Source organism: Mesoplodon mirus (genome assembly GCF_964341445.2).
Source record: "Mesoplodon mirus genome assembly, chromosome: 17".
In the NCBI taxonomy this organism is placed as follows: Eukaryota; Metazoa; Chordata; class Mammalia; order Artiodactyla; family Ziphiidae; genus Mesoplodon; species Mesoplodon mirus.
The window spans coordinates 8670162-8691472 of NC_138993.1; the positions used below are offsets into that span (position 1 = coordinate 8670162).

The 21311-nt window shown below is 41.5% G+C and overlaps 1 protein-coding gene across 2 annotated transcripts in view; it reads left to right on the forward strand.

Moving 5' to 3' along the window:
• The window catches only part of FRY (FRY microtubule binding protein), a 324059-nt gene that overhangs the window by 198495 nt on the left and 104253 nt on the right, over window positions 1–21311 (forward strand). For both annotated transcript variants that reach the window (XM_082602261.1, XM_082602262.1), the window contains exons 16-17: window positions 255–387; window positions 11696–11803. In XM_082602261.1, coding sequence (XP_082458387.1) covers window positions 255–387; window positions 11696–11803 — 241 coding nt within the window. The remainder of the gene's footprint in view (window positions 1–254; window positions 388–11695; window positions 11804–21311) is intronic.

The following is a 21311-nucleotide window of genomic DNA, read 5'->3' on the forward strand; positions in this document are numbered from 1 at the left end:
CTCTTCTGGAAAATATTTCCCTTTGAAGTATTAGAATTCCTATGTGTTAAATTTAAATGATTCTTTCGGGAATATCTACTACATGTGGGTACTAAGCTAAGAGTCCTGCAGATAAGAGATTAAATTAGACTCTGCTCAGAGAATTCACTGACCCACACAAGGTCTTCAGTAAAAATATATCACAGAGGATGAATAAAATGGGATTTCACTCTTTGATAGATTTAGTCGATGTAACTGTAATGCGTATTTTTCAGGCATGTCATTATATTACTCTCAAGTACGAAAAGCTGTGGACAACATTTTAAGGCACCTTGATAAAGAAGTAGGAAGGTGTATGATGCTAACTAACGTCCAGATGTTAAACAAAGAACCCGAAGACATGATCACGTGAGTATAGTGAGGACTAAGTTTTCAATGAAGGATTAATGAACCAAAAGACACCAGCAGAGGTTCTTCCCCTTTATTCTGTATTTTGTTCTCATGTTATTAGAGTCTGAGTTCTAAGAAGTGTTAGGCATAGTAAAAACATCATTTGATAATATTTGACTAACTGTAAAAATAAAGTCAAACCTGAGATTGATCTGTTTTGATAATATTTCAAATATCATTAGGCCAGTAAGTTAGAAAATGGGCCCAAGACACTTTTACTGGTCCACATTTTTCAGAAGTAATGTTTTGCTCTCAAGCCCATGTGATATAGCGTCATCACCAGCTTAGAGATGTTCCTTCTTTATGAATCTCAAGTTAACTTGTTTCTAGTGAGCGTTCCTGAACAGTGAGAGTTAAACCTGATTAATATTCTCTGTGTAACTGTGTCATAGAAATACTGGATTTTAAGAATGCATTTGTAGCTTGGAATGTAGAAATCAGATGTTCTTAGCCAAAATCCAAGATCCAGATTTGTAATTAGAGCTCCTCATTAGAAACTCACACAAGTTGTATTTGCTGCTTGTGATTAATTATGGCAGGAACACAGGTTAGGTTATGACTATGTTTTAAGACAGTTTGGACTTTGTTGTTGAACTATGAATTAAATTATATTTGGCACCTGTGGCATACGTTTCTAAACATATAATTAGGAAAATTTTCTTTGTCGCTCAGTGTGTCCAATTCCAAATATCACAGTTAGCTGGAAGGTTGTTACCTATATAGGGAAGTTCATATTATGGGTGTGTATTTTTATTACAATGGTAGTATGTCAAAAACAAGCTACAGTGAGGCAAAACATGATAAAATAAAGTTAAAAATACAGAATTATTTTAAATACATATTTAGCAGTATGGCAAGTTAAAATGAAAGCCTCCTCCACAGAGCTCCACTTGAAATCTGCATCCATTCCTTGGTTCAGTGTGATTTCTTCCAGACCTTTCCCAATGTCAGCACAAATACATATATACATTTTCTTTTTTACAAAAATGGAGTTGTACAATGTATATCGTCCTGCAGCTTGCCAGTCACTTCATTTAAATGATATGGAGAGCATGTTGCTTTAGATTTTTCAACCAAAATGATAGCAGAGTTGAAATTGACCAAAGTTAATGACATTAAATATCTTGTCTACAGCTCTGGTACTTACCTCACAAATTGCCAGATTGTCCATAAACCTTTAACCTCCTTACTGCATACTCTCTGAATATATTAAAGCAATTTTCAGTTTACAATGTAGAAGATGTAAGAAATGCTTTGAAAACTTCTGCCATAGAGTTGTTTCCTCTAAAATAGTAAGGAAATGAAAGGTCTTGAAAGGAAAACTATGTTTATAATTCAGAGATCATAAGACAGGGTCAGGACCAAAACAGTACATTCAAAACCATAAAAGGTACAGGTTTAAATGTAAATGTTAACATTTCATTTTTATTTTCACAATACCTTAAACTTTTTCTAAGGTGATTCAGTGATTCTTTACTTTTTCCTATTCAACTGCCTTAAGATGCCCCGCCCCCCAAATAGGGCTAGAAATAGTTCTCATGCTAGACTTTAAAGCAGATCCCTGAGTGGAAAATGGCTCATGGCTACATTTCTAAAAAACAAAGAGATAGGGAGACCTTCAACATGGCAGAGGAATAAGACGTGGAGATCACCTTCCTCCCCACAAATACAGCAGAAATACATCTACACGTGGAACAACTCCTACAGAACACCTACTGAACGATGGCAGAAGACCTCAGACTTCCCAAAAGGCAAGAAACTCCTCCTGTACCTGGGTAGAGCAAAAGAAAAAAGAAAAAAACAGAGACAAAAGAATAGGGACGGGACCTGCACCTCTGGGAGGGAGCTGTGAAGAAGGAAAGGTTTCCACACACTAGGAAGCCCCTTTCACGGGCAGAGACTGCAGGTGGCAGAGCGGGGAAGCTTCGAAGCCGCGGAGGAGAGCGCAGCTACAGGGGTGCGGAGAGCAAAGCGGAGAGATTCCCGCACAGAGGATCGGTGCCAACCAGCACTCACCAGCCTGAAAGGCTTGTCTGCTCCCCCGCCGGGACAGGCGGGGGTTGGGAGCTGAGGCTCGGCCTTTGGAGGTCAGACCCCAGGGAGAAGACTGGGGTTGGCTGCATGAACACAGTCTGAAGGGGGCTAGTGAGCCACAGCTAGCTGGGAGGGAGTCCGGGAAAAAGTCTGGACCTGCCTAAGAGGCAAGAGACCATTGTTTCGGGGTGCGTGAGGAGAGGGGATTCAGAGCACCACCTAAATGAGCTCCAGAGATGGGCGCAAGCTGCAGCTATCAGCGCAGACCCCAGAGATGGGCATGAGATGCTAAGGCTGCTGCTGCAGCCACCAAGAATCAATATGTGCAAGCACAGGTCACTATCCACACCTCCCCTCCCAGGAGCCTGTGCAGCCTGCCACTGCCAGGGTCCCGTGATCCAGGGACAACTTACCCAGGAGAACACACAGCACCTCAAGCTGGTGCAACATCACACCGGCCTTGTCACTGCGGGCTCACCCCACATTCTGTACCCCTCCCTCCCCACGGCCTGAGTGAGCCAGAGCCCCTAATCAGCTGCTCCTTTAACCCCATCCAGTCTGGGCAGGGAACAGATGCCCTCAGGCGACCTACACGCAGAGAGGGGGCCAAATCCAAAGCTGAACCCCAGGAGCTGTGCGAAAAAAGAAGTGAAAGGGAAATCTCTCCCAGCAGCCTCAGGAGCAGCGGATTAAATCTCCACAATCAACTTGATGTACCCTGCATTTCTGGAATACCTGACTAGACAACGAATTATCCCGAAATTGAAGCAGTAGGCTTTTGGAGCAACTGTAGACTTGGGGTTTGCTTTCTGCATCTAATTTGTTTCTGGTTTTATGTTTATCTTACTTTAGTATTTAGAGTTTATTATCATTGGTAGATTTGTTTATTGATTTGGTTGCACTCTTCCTTTTTTTTATATATATAGATATATTTTTTTCCTTGTTCTCCTTCTGTGAGTGTGTATGTGTATGCTTCTTTGTGTGATTTTGTCTGTATAGCTTTCCTTTCACCATTTGTCCTAGGGTTCTATCTGTCTGTTTTTCTTTTTTAGTACAGTTTTTAGTGCTTGTTATCATTGGTGGATTTGTTTTTTGGTTTGGTTGCTCTCTTCTTTCTTTCTTTCTTTCTTTTTTCTTTTTTTTTATTACTTTTTAACTTTTTCATGTTTAATAATTATTTTTTATTTTAATAACTTTATTTTATTTCATTTTATTTTTTTTTCTGTCTTCCTTTTTTTCTCCCTTTTCTTCTGAGCCGTCTGGCTGACAGGGTCTCAGTGCTCCAGCAGGGTATCAGGCCTGTGCCTCAGAGGTGGGAGAGGCGAGTTCAGGACATTGGTCCATGAGAGACCTCCTGGCTCCACGTAATATCAAAGAACAAATGCTCTCCCAGAGATCTCCATCTCAACGCTAAGACCCAGCTCCACTCAACAACCAGCAAGATACAGTGCTGGACACCCTATGCCAAACAACTAGCAAGACAGCAACCAACCCCACCCATTAGCAGAGAGGCGGCCTAAGATCATAATAAGGCCACGGACACCCCAAAACACACCACCAGACGTGGACCTGCCCAACAGAAAGACAAGATCCAGCCTCATACACCAGGACACAGGCAGCAGTCCCCTCCACCAGGAAGCCTACACAACCCACTGAACCAACATTACCCACTGTGGGCAGACACCAAAAACGTCGGGAACTACAAACCTGCAGCCTGCGAAAAGGAGACCCCAAACACAGTAAGATAAGCAAAATGAGAAGACAGAGAAATATGCAGCAGATGAAGGAGCAAGAAAAAAACCCACCAGACCAAACAAAAGAAGAGGAAATAGGCAGTCTACCTCAAAAAGAATTCAGAGTAATGATAGTAAAGATGATCCAAAATCTTGGAAATAGAATGGAGAAAATAAAAGAAACGTTTAACAAGGACCTAGAAGAACTAAAGAGCAAACAATGATGAACAACACAATAAATGAAATTAAAAATTCTCTACAAGGAACCAATAGCAGAATAACTGAGGCAAAAGAAAGGATAAGTGACCTGGAAGATAAAATAGTGGAAATAACTACTTCAGAGCAGAATAAAGACAAAAGAATGAAAAGAATTGAGAATGGTCTTTGAGACCTCTGGGACAAAATTAAATGCACCAACATTTGAATTATAGGGGTCCCAGAAGAAGAAGAGGAAAAGAAAGAGACTGAGAAAATATTTGAAGAGATTATAGTTGAAAACTTCCCTAATATGGAAAAGGAAATAGTCTATCAAGTCCAGGAAATGCAGAGAGTCCCATACAGGATAAATCAAAGGAGAAACATGCCAAGACACACATTAATCAAACTATCAAAAATTAAGTACAAAAAAAAATATTAAAAGCAGCAAGGGAAAAACAACAAATAACATACAAGGGAATCCCCATAAGGTTAACAGCTGCTCGTTCAGCAAAAACTCTGCAAGCCAGAAGGGAGTAGCTGGACATATTTAACATGATGAGAGGGAAAAACCTGAAAAAAATTTCAGATTTCACAAAAATCTCATTTAGATTCGATGGAGAAATAAAAACCTTTATAGACAAGCAAAAGGTAAGAGAATTCAGCACCACCAAACCAGCTTTACAACAAATGCTAAAGCAACTTCTCTAGGCAGGAAACCCAAGAGAAGGAAAAGACCTACAATAATAAACCCAAAACAATTAAGAAAATGGTAATAGGAACATACATATCAATAAATACCTTAAATGTAAATGGACTAAATGTTCCAGCCAAAAGACACAGACTGGCTGAATGGAAACAAAAACAAGACCTGTATATATGCTGTCTACAAGAGACCCACTTCAGACCTAGGGACACATACAGACTGAAAGTGAGGGGATGGAAAAAGATATTCCATGCAAATGGAAATCAAAAGAAAGCTGGAGTAGCAATACTCAGACCAAATAGACATTAAAATAAAGACTATTACAAGAGACAAAGAAGGACACTGCATAATGATCAAGGGACCAATCCAAGAAGAAGATATAACAATTGTAAATATTTATGAACCCAACACAGGAGCACATCAATACATAAGGCAGATGCTAACAACCATAAAAGAGGAAATCAACAGTAACACAATCATAATAGGGGACTTTAACACCCCACTTTCACCAATGGACAGATCATCCAAACTGAGAATAAATAAGAAAACACAAGCTTTAAATGATGTGTTAAACAAGATGGACTTAATTGATATTTATAGGACATTCCATCCGAAAGAACAACAGAATACACTTTCTTCACAAGTGCTCATGGAACATTCTCCACGATAGATCATATCTTGGGTCACAAATCAAACCTTGGTAAACTTAAGAAAATGGAAACCGTATCAAGTATCTTTTCTGACCACAACGCTATAAGACTAGATATCAATTACTGGAAGAGATCTGTAAAAAATACAAACACAAGGGGCTTCCCTGATGGCGCAGTGGTTGAGAGTCCGCCTGCCAATGCAGGGGACACGGGTTCGTTCTCCGGTCTGGGAAGATCCCACATGCCGCGGAGCGGCGGGGTCCGTGCGCCATGGCCGTTAAGCCTGCGCATCCGGAGCCTGTGCTCCGCAACGGGAGAGGCCACAGCAGTGAGAAGCCAGCGTACCACAAAAAAAAAAAATATATACAAACACATGGAGCCTAAACAATACACTACTAAATAACCAAGAGATCACTGAGGAAATCAAAGAGGAAATCAAAACATACCTAGAAACAAATGACAATGAAAACACAATGACCCAAAATCTATGGGATGCAACAAAAGCATTTCTAAGAGGGAACTTTATAGCAATACAATCCTACCTCAAGAAACAAGAAACATCTCAAATAAACAACCTAACCTTACACCTAAAGCAATTAGAGAAAGAACAAGAAAAACCCAAAGTTAGCAGAAGGAAAGAAACCATAAAGATCAGATCAGAAATAAATGAAAAAGAAAGGAAGGAAAGGATAGCGAAGATCAGTAAAATTAAAAGCTGGTTCTTTGAGAAGATAAACAAAACTGATAAACCATTAGCCAGACTTATCAAGAAAAAAAGGGAGAAGACTCAAATCAATAGAATTAGAAATGGAAAAGGAGAAGTAACAACTGACACTGCAGAAATACAAAGGATCATGAGAGATTACTACAAGCAACTCTATGCCAATAAAATAGACAATCTGGACGAAATGGACAAATTCGTAGAAAAGCACAACCTTCTGAGACTGAACCAGGAAGAAACAGAAAATATGAACAGACCAATCACAAGCACTGAAATTGAAACTCTGATTAAAAATCTTCCAACAAACAAAAGCCCAGGACCAGATGGCTTCACAGGTGAATTCTACCAAACATTTATAGAAGAGCTAACACCTACCCTTCTCAAACTCTTCCAAAATATAGCAGAAGGAGGAACACTCCGAAACTCATTCTCTGAGGCCACCATCACCCTGATACCAAAAACACACAAAGATGTCATAAAGAAAGAAAACTACAGGCCAATATCACTGATAAACATAGATGTAAAAATCCTTAACAAGGGCCTCCCTGGTGGCGCAGTGGTTGAGAGTCCGCCTGCCGATGCAGGGGATACGGGTTCGTGCCCCGGTCTGGGAGGATCCCATATGCCGCGGAGCGGCTGGGCCCGTGAGCCATGGCCGCTGAGCCTGTGCGTCCGGAGCCTGTGCTCCGCAACGGGAGAGGCCACAACAGTGAGAGGCCCGCGTACAGCAAAAAAAAAAAAAAAAAAAAAAAAAAAATCCTTAACAAAATACTAGCAAAGAGAATCCATCAGCACATTAAAAGGATCATACACCATGATCAAGTGGGGTTTTTCCCAGGAATGCAAGGATTCTTCAGTATACACAAATCAATCAATGTGATACACCAGAGTAACAAATTAAAGGATAAAAACCATATGATGATCTCAGTAGGTGAAGAAAAAGCTTTTGACAAAATTCAACACCGATTTATGATAAAACCCCTCCAGAAAGTAGTCATAGAGGGAACTGACCTCAGCATAATAAAGGTCATATATGACAAACCCACAGCCAGCATTGTTCTCAGTGGTGCAAAACTGAAACCATTTCCACTAAGATCAGGAACAAGACAATGTTGCCCACTCTCACGACTATTATTCAACATAGTTTTGGAAGTTTTAGCCACAGCAATCAGAGAAGAAAAAAAAATAAAAGGATTCCAAATCAGAAAAGAAGAGGTAAAACTGTCACTTTTGCAGATGACATGATACTATACACAGAGAATCCTAATGATGCCACCAGAAAACTACTAGAGCTAATCAATGAATCTGGTAAAGTTGCAGGATACAAAATTAATGCGCAGAAATCTCTTGCATTCCTATATGCTAATGACGAAAAATCTGAAAGAGAAATTAAGGAAACACTCTCATTTACCATTGCAACAAAAAGAATAAAATACCTAGGAATAAACCTACCTAAGGAGACAAAAGACCTGCATGCAGAAAACTATAAGACACTGATGAAAGAAACTAAAGATGATAGAAACAGATAGAGAGATATACCATGTTCTTGGATTTTGGAAGAATCAACATTATGAAAATGCCTATACTACCCAAAGCAGTCTACACATTCATTGCAATCCCTATCAAACTACCAATGGCATTTTTCACAGAAGTAGAACAAAAAATTGCACAATTTGTATGGAAATACAAAAGACCCCGAATAGCCAAAGTAATCTTGCAAAAGAAAAATGGAGCTGGAGGAATCAGGCTCCTGGATTTCAGTCTGTACTACAAAGCTACAGTAATCAAGACAATATGGTACTGGCACAAAAACAGAAATATAGATCAGTGGAACAAGATAGAAAGCACAGAGATAGACCCACGCATATATGGTCACCTTATCTTTGATAAAGGAGGCAAGAATATACAGTGGAGAAAAGACAGCCTCTTCAGTAAGCGGTGCTGGGAAAACTGGACAGATACATGTAAAAGAATGAAATTGGAACACTCCCTAACACCATACACAAAAATAAACTCAAAATGGATTAAAGACCTAAATGTAAGGCCAGACACTATAAAACTCTTAGAGGAAAGCATAGGCAGAACACTCTATAACACAAATCACAGCAAGATCCTTTTTGACTCACGTCCTAGAGAAATGGAAATGGAAATAAAAATAAACAAATGGGACCTAATGAAACTTAAAAGCTTTTGCACAGCAAAGGAAACCATAAACAAGACGAAAAGACAACCCTCAGAATGGGAGAAAATATTTGCAAATGAAGCAACTGACAAAGGATTAATCTCCAAACTTTACAAGCAGCTCAGGCAGCTCAATATCAAAAAAACAAAGAACCCAGTTAAAAAATGGGCAGAAGACCTAAACAGACATTTCTCCAAAGAAGATATATAGATTGCCAAGAAACACATGAAAAGGATGCTCAACATCACTAATAATTAGAGAAATGCAAATCAAAACTACAATGAGGTATCACCTCAAACCAGTCAGAATGGCCATCATCAAAAAATCTACAAAGAATAAATGCTGGAGAGGGTGTGGGTAAAAGGGAACCCTCTTGCACTGTTGGTGGGAATGTAAATTGATACAGCCACTATGGAGAACAGTATGGAGCTTCCTTAAAAAACTAAAAATAGAACTACCATATGACCCCGCAATCCCACTATTGGGCATATACCCTGAGAAAACCATAATTCAAAAAGAGTCATGTACCACAATGTTCATTGCAGCTCTATTTACAATAACCAGGACATGGAAGCAATCTAAGTGTCCACCAACAGATGAATGGATAAAGAAGATGTGGCACATATATGCAATGGAATATTACTCAGCCATAAAAAGAAACGAAATTGAGTTCTTTGTAGAGAGGTGGATGGACCTAGAGACTGTCATACAGAGTGAAGTAAGTTAGAAAGAGACAAATACCATATGCTAACACATACATGGAATCTAAAAAAAATGGTTCTGAAGAACCTAGGGACAGGACAGGAATAAAGATGCAGATGTAGAGAATGGACTTGAGGACACTGGGAGGGGGAAGGGTAAGCTGGGCCGAAGTGAGAGAGTGGCATGGATTTATATATACTACCAAATGTAAAATAGATAGCTAGTGAGAAGCATCTGCATAGGACAGGGAGATCAGCTCCGTGCTTAAGACCACCTAGAGGGGTGGGATAGGGAGGGTGGGAGGGAGACGTAAGAGGGAGGAGATATGAGAATATATGTATATGTATAGCTGATTCACTTTGTTATAAAGCAGAAGCTAACACACCATTGTAAAACAATTATACTCCAATAAAGATGTTAAAAACAGAAAGAAAAAACAAAGATAAATATTAGAGAATCATGTAAGCATTTAGGAAAAGAGAGTTGAGGTCCACACCACACTAATGGAAATAGTTATTGGAGTTGATATTTGAGGCTGGTCTACCATTTTTCCAGGCCTTGCTTAGGGTATGAACTTGAAAATAAAGCATTCTGTGTTGCTCTATTTCCAGTCCTCATCCCTTTTATGCTTTATGCTGGCAAATAATAATAGTAGCAGTAAGTATAATAATATAATGACTGTAAATAATAATTATATAATATCTGTTAATAAAAATTATGTTATTTGGGGGACTCAGATGCTTCCTCTAAAATCCCAGGCACCGGGCTGCAGTAAAAGGAAACCATGCACCAATTAGAGTTTCTAATCTAGGCTTGCTTTATCAGCTGGGAAGTCTGCCAGTCTATCAGCTGGCAGAATTTTCCTTACACTTCAAGCCAGGCAGGGTCATCTGTTTTCCAACAGATATGAAAATAATCCCAGCTGTTTAAAACATCTGGTGAGCATGTTAGGAGAGCTATTTAAAAGACTCTGTGCCACACATGAACAATCAGATCACTAGGCTTTAACTCTGTCTAGCCATCGAGGATGTCATTTGAAGACTTCTCTTCAGCTGATTGGAAACCACTGTACAGTGAAGTCCTCTCTGAAGTCCTTGTATGTCCCATGCAAAAGGACTATGGAAAAGGAGAGAAAATAATCTTACGACTTCCCAGAAGAACAGAGTATTTTAGAAATTAACATATATGTGTTTTGTTTTTCACAAAATACAAAAAAGTTTCGTATTTATTCCTAACAAACTTAAAAATACATGCTAAAAAGTCATGTCACAGAGCAAAATTGCTGTCTGATTATTGTCTTTAGTTTATAGAGAGCATGGATTCTGCCTGTTACATTTCTATTCTGACACAGTTACTGTTCCAAGAAGGAATTACTTCTATGCTACTTTGCATTTTCATTATTGTGTTTGTGTCCTATGATTGCGTTAATTTGGTACCAATTTTATATTTATTCTCAGAGGACTAAATCATCAAAATTTAAATATGCTGTTATATTATATCACAAGTTATTTGAAAGATTTGATGTGTCGTTTAGTTTTTCCATAAAGGTTATTGATAAATATGTGGTTAAGAATCAGTTATCTATTTAAATAAGTAAAAATTGAAATAATTTGTCACTGAATTTATATTTTTCCTTCAGATTTTACAACAGGATATAGAAGGTATTAATTACCTTTAAAACATTCATACTCTCAAGAAAGTAGAAAGAAGATATCTCCATAGAGGTCAGGACCATCAGAGTAATTTTAAAAATCAGAAATGGGTGCACAATTATATACATTTCAGGATTTTACTTGACATTATGAAAGACTTATTTTTGGAAGCATTTAATTTAAAAAAAAATCAGGGGTGGGCACTCTTGAGAGGAGAAGCCTAACTCATCAGAGAGAGAAACTTCCAGATGTCATGCTTGTTAAAGGCACCATTAGTTGTATACATTAAAATCCCATTTTTAAATGCTGAATGTGGTAATGGCTGCAATGTATTTCTTACATACTAATGTGTCTGGGCAATTCAGTGAATTCAGTGCCTTAAATGCAGCCCACAGGGACCAAACCCCATGGAACCCAGCTGAATGGCAAGACATATGATAGCAATAGAATGCTATTGCTATCAGCATTTTTCTTTTCAGATACATACCTCTAACTAGTATTTAAATCTTCATAAGTTCTCTTAGAACTGGCCAAGCTATAAAAGGCATAAACCTTTAAGAATAATAGGAAGCAATCACCAGGCAGTGATTCAGAAGGCATTGATTTTAGTCTTTGTTCACATATTTGACCAATTTTTTAAATTTTTTTCACAACCTTTGACTTACGTTTAAACTTTGTCTTCAAATTCCAGGGGTGAGAGAAAGCCAAAAATAGATCTTTTCAGGACCTGTGTTGCTGCTATTCCTCGACTGCTTCCTGATGGGATGTCAAAACTTGAACTTATTGACTTGCTGGCGAGGTAGGTGAGAGCTGTAGTGGGCATTATTTGATCAAAATTGATTTTAATCCTTTGTCATGATTCCTCAAAAAATAGAATGATTATTAAAAATGGACAGATATTTACTAATTCTAGGTACTATTTGGAGTTCCCAGGAGGAATAAAGAGATGGTTTTGATTTGGGGCTTTTTTTTTTTGTTTTCCCTGTGCTCATGGGGTTTAAAATTCAATGTAGAAGCAAATCCGTAAGGACATAAGGTAACTAGCAATCCAAGGCTTGAAACTGTGCAAATTAATGGCACCAAAAAAATGTGATACATAAAATCAGAGGGTAGAAGGATTACTGTGGACTGGGGATGTCAGCAGATGACTCCTGGGAGATGGTGGAACTTGAATGGCCCTTTGAAGGAAAGATAAGATATAGAAATGTAAAGGGAATGCCATGAGGACAAGCACAGAGTTGGGACCAGGAAATGAGGAGATGAGCCTGGCTGGGAAAAAGTTCATTCAGGATGTGATTCCCAATCTGAGATCAGCACACCCCCAGGGAGGCAAGAAGGTGGGTAACAGGGATCCTAAGCAAATTTTTGTACTTCACTTCCATAGATCATACATTTATCCCACTCCCCATCCTCCGTAAGAATGCACAGTCCAACGAAAACCCAAAGTTAACTTGCTTTGCTTTGAATGAAATGATATTATTGTAGTTAAATAAGCTTGATTTTTCTCATGCTGATCTGAAGTTCTAGCTGACAGTTATGCATGTCTTTAATTTAAGAATCAAAAGTGACTTATTATCTAAGTGCATTTAGAAGGCAAAATCATTAGAAACGGGGTCCTTGGAGGGAATGGAATGAGGAGGAAGACAAGTCATCCTTGATTTGGAAAAAAAAGAAAGAAAAAGGATTTTAGAAAACCCAATGATAAAAATAAATAGAAATAAGACTTTAGAGGTAGATATTTAATGAATCTTTACTATTAACTGAGGCATTTGGACTAATGGAGTTTCTAAGCAGGAGAATAACATGATAAAAAAATGTCATTTCTGCTGGTTCATCTGATAATGGTGGAATAGAGGAAAGGCCAGAGAAGGATAACAAATATTGATGCTGGGGCTTCCCTGGTGGCGCAGTGGTTGAGAGTCCGCCTGCCAATACAGGGGACACGGGTTCGTGCCCCTGTCCGGGAAGATCCCACATGCCGCGGAGTGGCTGGGCCCGTGAGCCATGGCCGCTGAGCCTGCGCGTCCAGAGCCTGTGCTCCGCAGCGGGAGAGGCCACAGCGGTGAGAGGCCTGTGTACCCCAAGAAAAAATATATATATTGATGCTGATTGGATGAAAGATGCTTTATACATAATCTTTTACCCACATCCTCTAGCCTTCAGAGAGCACCCTTCCCATCAATATCCAAAAAGTAGGCCAAGCCCCAGTCCCCCGTGACTGCAGATCACCCAGCGGCCTGCCCACGGCTCTGAGTGTCCGCGTGGTGCGCAGTGCGTCCTGGTGATCATGGTCGTCATGCTCTCTGCTCTGCACAGCCGTTTGGACTCCTGTGCAGAGGGGACCAAATCCCATGGTTGATCACTTCCTGCTCTCAGTTAATAGCTTCCATAGCCTGCTGTCCTTCCCCATTCTCTTCACTCCAAGTGTGGACAAAGCCACTCCCTTCCCTCTTCTGGTCACACTAGCTCAGGATGGTGCTGGCTCCTGAGGTTTACTGAAGAGCCATTGCTCTGATAACCATGGTGTCAAGCTTTGGTGTTCTCTGGCCACAGCCGCCTACCCTTCTAGCTGACTTCTATCACCTGTGACCTATAACCGGTTCTTTGCTACAGTCAGCCGTCTCCAGGCCATGGGTTCTTCTTTCTTCCATTCCATGTGTAGGATGCATTTGAAGAAGAATATGAACTTAAAACAAACTACAGTCTAGGCTTTTGCTGAAGCCTAGCAACCAGAATGTGAGCCTAGATCACCTTATCCGAAGTAGGGGAGCAGTGGGGAAAGAGGGAGGAACAAGCCTGGATCACAAAAGGGCTTCCAGTTCTGGGGGGGGGGGACAAGATTTAAGGAGGAGCAAAGGGTGGATTCCTAGTGAATAACAGACTTGGGGATTTGGGGGTCGGGGAGCTGAGGAACAAAGAAATCAAGATACTATAAAGGGCCATCCACGCTGCTGTGGAGTCTCCCGGGATGATGGGGAAGTGCTGAAGATAAAGAAAAGCTGTGAGACAAGGGCCCGAATTACCCAGAAATGTACAGGAGCAGCCTGTACATTGGCCATGGACAACAATGGGGAGGGTGGTGTGCCTAGGAGACAAGTATTTGCACAGAGGAGGGGCGCTGAGTGAAAGGGCTACAGGGGGCATTGAGGAACAAGGGGACAGAGAATGAGGGACCGCCATCTGAGAGATGTGCAGGAGGCGCCCCCCAGATGGGAATAATACTGACTCCTTTGGAAATCCTGAATTTTGCTTCCCTGCTTTGCCATTTTCCTAGCCATGTGATGCTGACAAATTATTGGGTTGGCCACAAAGTTTGTTTGGGTTTTTCCACCAGATGGTACAGAAAAGCCCGAACGAACTTTTTGGCCAACCCACTATTTAACCCCCTGTCTTTTTTTCCTTGGTAGAATTGGAATAATGCTGCCTATCTCATAAGACTGTTGAAAGGGCAAAATGACATGGCACTTTGGTTAATCGGAGAGAAAATGTGTCCGCGGGGAAAAGACAGTTCTCAGTTAAGCTGAAGTAAAAGGAAAGTTCACTTCTTTCATTGAAGTCCTAATTGGTGATGATTATATAACTAAGCCCTTTGAAATGCTAAGTGTTTTAAATGTCATGCAGCCTTCTGGTACCGTCTCTAATGCTGTTTTGCTGTAAATCTGTGTGGGAGACTCTTACCTCTGAAATCACCTTGGTAGCCTCATCCAGTGACGCCTGGATCTGCAGCCGCGGTGCCAGGCACGTCAGGAGGGAATTCTGTGAGACACGGTTGGAATGGCAGTGCTTTTTATAGTACTATTTATAGTGCCTCGTGTTTATTATTATGTACATTCTTACAAAGCCCAAAGCCATGGGTACTGTTTTTATGAGGGGAAGGAAAAAATAAATATACTCGAGAGTTCAAGTCTTAGGGCAAAGTCAAGAAAATGACGGGACTTATATGGGAAGCCTGTGAAGAGGCCTTTTTCATACACTTCAGAAGAAGCCAGAGGCCGTTCTCCTCAGGGGAAGGATAAGTTGGAGAGCTGGCCCTCACGCTGGGTCCATTACCCTATGAGAAAACGAGCCCCTTCTAGATCTCAAGAGGGTCAGAGGACAGAAGTGAAGAAATTGAAGAGCAGTAAATGTGGGTTTCAAGTCTTTAGTCGCTTTGTCCCCCAGTAGTCCAGTCACATTTGGATTCATTTGACTCCTGACACAGTCTAGTCAGAGAGGTGTGAGACCTTTTATTTCAGACACTTCCTGGTTGCATCCATGGTGCTTTTTTTTACTGGAGAAAATTTTGGTTTTCTTCATACTTGGCAAAATAAGACCAAATGCCACGCAGTCTCACCTGCCCCTCACAGCTCGGTTCCCCGAATAAGGAGGGTCGACTGAAAAAAAATGCACAACGTGAGAGTTGTGAGTTAAGTTTTATTTGGGGCAAAATGAGGATTATAGCCCGGGAGACGGCATTTCAGATAGCTCTGAGGAACTGCTCCAAAGAGCAGCTCTGAGAAACTGCTCCAAAGAGCAGCTCTGAGAAACTGCTCCAAAGAGGTGGGGGGATGCTCAGGATATATGTGATTTTGGTGGAGGGGGAGTACGTGCAATCAAGCACATATTTTTTGCAGAAGGTTTCTGCTAGTCACGAGAAGCGGACGTCACCATGAAGGATTTTAGTGCTTTTCTAGATACAAGGAGATGCAAGCATTGGGCTCATAAAATCTTGTCCTGAAAATATCTAATTATCTAAAGACCCGTTCTGCCAGTTTTTCCCAGAGCACAGAGCGCCTCACTCCTCATCTCCACCCTGAACTCCTTTCAAGGGGTGTCGAAGTTCAGCAGCTGCAGCGGCTCATGATTTAATCCTTGTAGAGGTAGATGGCAAGTGCCAGTTTGTAGGTGACAGGAGTTTCAAGGTTATGTCCCCCATAACTGCCCCCAGGCTCCCTTCCCACCTGTTCACGTATTGGCTAAACACCCCAGACACTCTAATCTCAGACTTGTATTAGTATGTTTACCATAACAATGGTTTACAGAACGAAACAGACAAAGAAGGTGGAGCTCACTTTTCTCCTTGGCAGTCGCCATGATTTTTCTCTGTCTCCTCCCAGGTGTTTCCTGCTCTACCCTTGACCACAGGAAGGACCTTTTCCCCCAACAGTCTTCAGGCTCCTGTCCTCCGTCCCTTTCTGCAGCACTGTAGACGCACTAAGGGTTTGCTGTTCCATGTTTGCCCTCCTTTCAAAAATCTGAAATAGGGTTGTGAGAATTAAACAATGCATATAAATCACTTACCATCGTGCCTAGAACACAGTAAGCTCTCAGCAAATGTTAGTTATTATTTTTAGGCATCTTTAAGCATGAATAACATATTATCCACGATGTACAATGCACTTTCATATACTTTATGTTAGGAAAGCTGGGTACATATTCATTCCTATTTTCGGACAAAGAGATTGAACTTCAGAAGAGTAAAGTTGGTTGCCCAAATGTACAGAATTTTCCAGAAGCCAAATAGAAGTGACAAATGTCGTTGGTTTTATACAGAATGGCAAACATTTTGTGCAGTGTTTCTTTACAACTTGTGGAACTTTCTGAGGTAATGCACATACAATTTCATGATCTTTAGTGGTATCTGGAAACTATTTATCATTTACTGTTTATCATTCAGTCTTCACAGCTTTGTCTGTGTAGTGGAGGGTGGCTAGCTGTTTTGAGTAGCTGGGTGAGAACTGTAGACTCAATTGCATACATTGCCTCGATAAACCACTTAATCTTATTACTTTATTTTAATTGAGATGCAATTCAAAGCCCTGTAGATAGGTGGGAGCTCATTCTTTTTTTTTTTTTTAAATAAAGTTCCCATTTTATTTTATTTATTTATTTTTTAGGGAGGGGCCACACCACGCGGCATGTGGGATCTTAGTTCCCCGACCAGGGTTGAACCCGCACCCCCTAAAGTGGAAGCATGGAGTCTTTTTTTTTTTTTTTTTAACGTCTTTATTGGAGTATAATTGCTTCACAATGGTGTGTTAGTTTCTGCTGTATAACAAGGTGAATCAGCTATACATATACATATGTTCCCATATCCCCTCCCTCTAGCGTCTCCCTCCCACCCCTCTAGGTGGACACAAGGAGCACGGAGACTTAACCACTGGACCACCAGGGAAGTCCCGGGAGTTCATTCTTTAATACCTTAGAGAAGAAGTTTCCGCCCCTTCTGGTGAACATGCCAGAGGTTAAGAGTCCACTGGTCAGCATGTCCCTCCTTTTGGAAACCTTTGTCTCCAGGCCTTCACTTCTAAACCATTTCTTCCTCTGCTGCCCTTTGGTGACGTTATGGAGCAGCAGGTCCCTCTCCGCTGCCTGATAACCTTGTGTCAGTCCTGCCAGAGCTGAGAGGAGGCTGTTCCTCCTAATGGATCTTTTCTTCTGGGTATAGTTTGTGAATTTGAAGTCACTCCCTTTTCCTCCATGCACCTCTGGCAACAACATTCTTCAAAGCGACTGAGCTGATTCCATCTGAACCTGAGCTCACCTTTATGAAAGTGTTTCTGTTCAGTCGTTCGTCTGATCTGACCAACCAGGAAGGCGGCCTCGCTCACGTTCTGGGTTTTCCCCCTTTTACCCACATCCTTACTTAGTGTAAGTGCCCCTCACACCGCATCCGCCTCCTAGATTACTCCAAGCAGGGCCTCGGGCCTTCTGGTTCATGCAGCAGGTCGCCGCCTGGTTAATCAGGCCAAGCTGGTCCACGCGCCTCATGCCAGCTGCTGGGGAAGGACAGATGCAGTTGATGTTGGCAATAACGGTTTCTTTCGGTATGCTTCACTGCTGTGTCACGGTGGAGTCCCTTCAGGCCCCCTTGGTGGGCCTAAGATCAGCATCTTAGAAATTTTTCCTCGGGTCCCCCAACCTCGTCAGACTTCCTGAGCTGCCTTCTCTGAATGTCTCTCTTCTCTTTCAATTGCTGCCACCAGACTCTCACAGGACTGTTGTTTATTGTCCTCATAGTTGTTCACAGGCAAGAACCTGTCCTTTCTTTTCTGGCGTCTCAATGGGATGACCCTGCAGGAGTTTGGGGGATGTCCTCTCCTCAGCCACTCCTTGCTCGCTGGACCAGCAGGCGTCGTGAGACTGTAAACAGGTCGGCCAGCATCATGCAGCTTCCCTGCACGTCCTACATCCTCAGGATGGCTGAGCATCTTTCTCCTTTAACTGAATCTTCTTTTCCTTTTTCGTTAACTAAAATTTTTTTTTCCTGTTTTCTGTTTTATAATATTAAATCCCATGCGCTTCACAAGGTGATCTGTGATTATCTGGTTAAAATCTAACAAAAGTAAAAATGAGGAAGATCTGGGTGGAAGAAACGGCGGCTGTATCTGATAGGCAGCTCCCTACTTACTCTCCAAGGAATGACACAGGGGCGCGGCTCTGGCTCTTCTCGCAACTTCTTCTACTTCTCCCTCTCCCTCGCCTGTTGCCACCCAGACTTGCCTTGATACGTCATTTTCATTCCGTCTCAGTTCTGTGACACTGGACCTTTTTCTTCCACAAATATTCCACGTTTATTATCAACTGGGCCTTTTATTCCCAAAGCTCCCTCCCCTCCCCGGTCCTGTCTCTTCGTACTCCAGGAATATTTTTGAGTGTTCTCACTGGTGAGGCATGTGAATACCATGATTTCAAGAGGAGCGGTCACCAAAAATAGCAAGAGCTGCACCACCTCGGGGTCTCAGAGTCCTTAAAATGATCCTGCACTGTTGGCTTAAAGTTAAGGCAGCTTCCAGATTGCAAATTGCGAATGATGCCAAAGTTAGACGAAGAGTAGAATTCATCTCATTGGAAATCTGAAAGTATTGGCCCTTCTTTAAAAGCTTCATCTAAATTGACCATGGCATGGTTTTTATTTTGACTTTTGACCCTAAAGATATGTGCTCGCCTAGTTTCATGTGTGTAATAAATAGCGCAAACTGGGTGGCTTAAAATACAGAAGTTTATTGTCTCACAGTTCCACAGGCTAGAAGTCCAGGCTAGAAGTCCAAGATCAAATTTATTGTCTCACAGTTCCACAGGCTAGAAGTCATCAGGGTTGCTTCCTTCTGAGGCTGTGAGAGAGAATCTATTTTAGGCCTCTCTCCTAGCTTCTGGGGGTTTCTGGCATAGTTTGGCCTTCCTTGGTTCATAGAAGCATCACCCTGATCTCTGCCTTTATCTTTACATGGTGTTCTCCCTGTGTATGTCTGTCTCCAAATCTCCCCTTCTTATAAGGACACCAGCCATGTGGATTTTACCCTACTCCAGCATGACCTCATCCTAATTTAGCTAATTCCATCTGCAGTGACCTTATATCCAAATAATGTAATATTCTCAGGTGCTGAGTGTTTGGATTTCAACATGTGAATTTGGGAGGAGACACAACCCGTAACAATGAACAATATCATTACCATCGGTTAACATTTGCTGAGTGCCTCTTGTTTCTGTCTTTAAAAGGTGGTTCATCATCTGCAGAAGTTTATTCTCTAAGATATTCAGGACTATAGACAGGTATAAATATAATAAATTGGAACAATAAACTTAAGATGGAAACATGACCTCAAGTGTTTTCCATAGATTAGTGTTTTCAAACCATGGGCTGCAAAGGTGACTGGAAGCTGCTTGTAGATTGAAGGAATGTTTCCTCTCACATGGGGGGCTTCAGGTCCCTTACCCAGCTTCAACCAGAACAACTCGTTTTTTTCTTTTTAATAAATAAATAAATTTATTTATTTATTTATGGCTGCATTGGGTCTTTGTTGCTGCGGGCAGGCTTTCTCTAGTTGCGGCGAGCAGGGGCTACTCTTTGTTGCAGTGTGCGGGCTTCTAATTGCAGTGGCTTCTCTTGTTGCGGAGCACAGGCTCTAGGCGCACAGGCTCAGTTGCTCCGCAGCATGTGGGATCTTCCAGGACCAGGGCTCAAACCCCTGTCCCCTGCATTGGCAGGCGGATTCTCAACTACTGCGCCACCAGGGAAGTCCCACAACTCGGTTGTACTATATACTAGAGTTCTACATAAAATTTTTTGGAAAAAAATGGAGCTGCTGATTAAAATACAAAGAAAATTTGTAAATTCCTGCCTTAGTCCTTAACTAGAAGCCTAGGTTAAAGACCTCTGTGTGTTATTTCAGCAACTATGACCTACTTAATAACTATAGACTTAATAGCAAGTCTGCCCTGAAGAATTAGCTCAGCTCTTCCTTCTCAGCAGTTTTGTAGAGCTTAACTTGCTTTTGGAACAGAAAATATATCTTCCCTGACTTGGTATATATCTGCTCATTAATGAGCCTTTGTCTGGTTTATATTGTCAAATTTGGACCAATTAGTGTACTTTATACCCTAGAGCATAAGAAGGGTATTCAGTATCAAGTTTTTGAAATACTATCTATTCAAAAATATGTAACTGTATCAGACCTGTTTTATGGAGAAAACTTTGGATTAAAGATGAGAAGTCCTGGGTTGGAATCCTGGACTTTGAGGAAATTCCTTAACCGCTCCGGTTCACAGTTTCTTTTTCTGTTGGTTGAAGATATTATGTCCTGTTTAATGGGGGCCCCTGTTGACTTGGCCAGCTTCTTCTTTGACACGGAACAATTCCAGGCTGCTGAGTCCTCGAAATTCTATCTCCTGGGTATCTTTGCTCTCCATCTCTCCCTTCCTTACTACTTCTCTGCCTTGGGTCAGGCCCCCTCCACTTGGTGCCTGAGTCACTGCAGTGACCTCCCAGCCGGTCTCTGCCCTCAGTCTTGTGACTCCTCCAAGGCATCCTGCATATTCCTGCCTAACTTTCTTTTCTCAGATGTGAATCTAATCATGTTACTTCCCCTGTAACTTTCTGAATACAGTTCATTTTCTTCTCATAGTAAGAGGTAACCTGTACTGAGTGCTTACTGCATGCTCTGTGTGGTACTAAGTAAGCACTGTTCATAGATCATCTCAATGAACCTCACAACAGGTTTATGAGATACAACTATGATCCCCATGTTCCAAATGAGGCTCTGAGGCTTAGAGAGGTTAAGTAACTGGCATGAGGTCACATAGCTAATGCATGACAGAGACAAGGCAGTGATCAGGCATTCTGATCCCAGAACACTCACACTCAACCTCTTCCTGCTGTGTTTCCTCCTTGGGTGGCCCACAGACCCTCCAGCAAGCCACTCCTGTTCTCTCTCCAGGACTGTCTCATACCTCGCTCTTGCTAACACTCTACCCAGTAAACACAGCCGTACCGTACTCCATATCCTAAGGGCTGAATCTTAGGAGGGCCTGAATCTTAGGAGGACCTC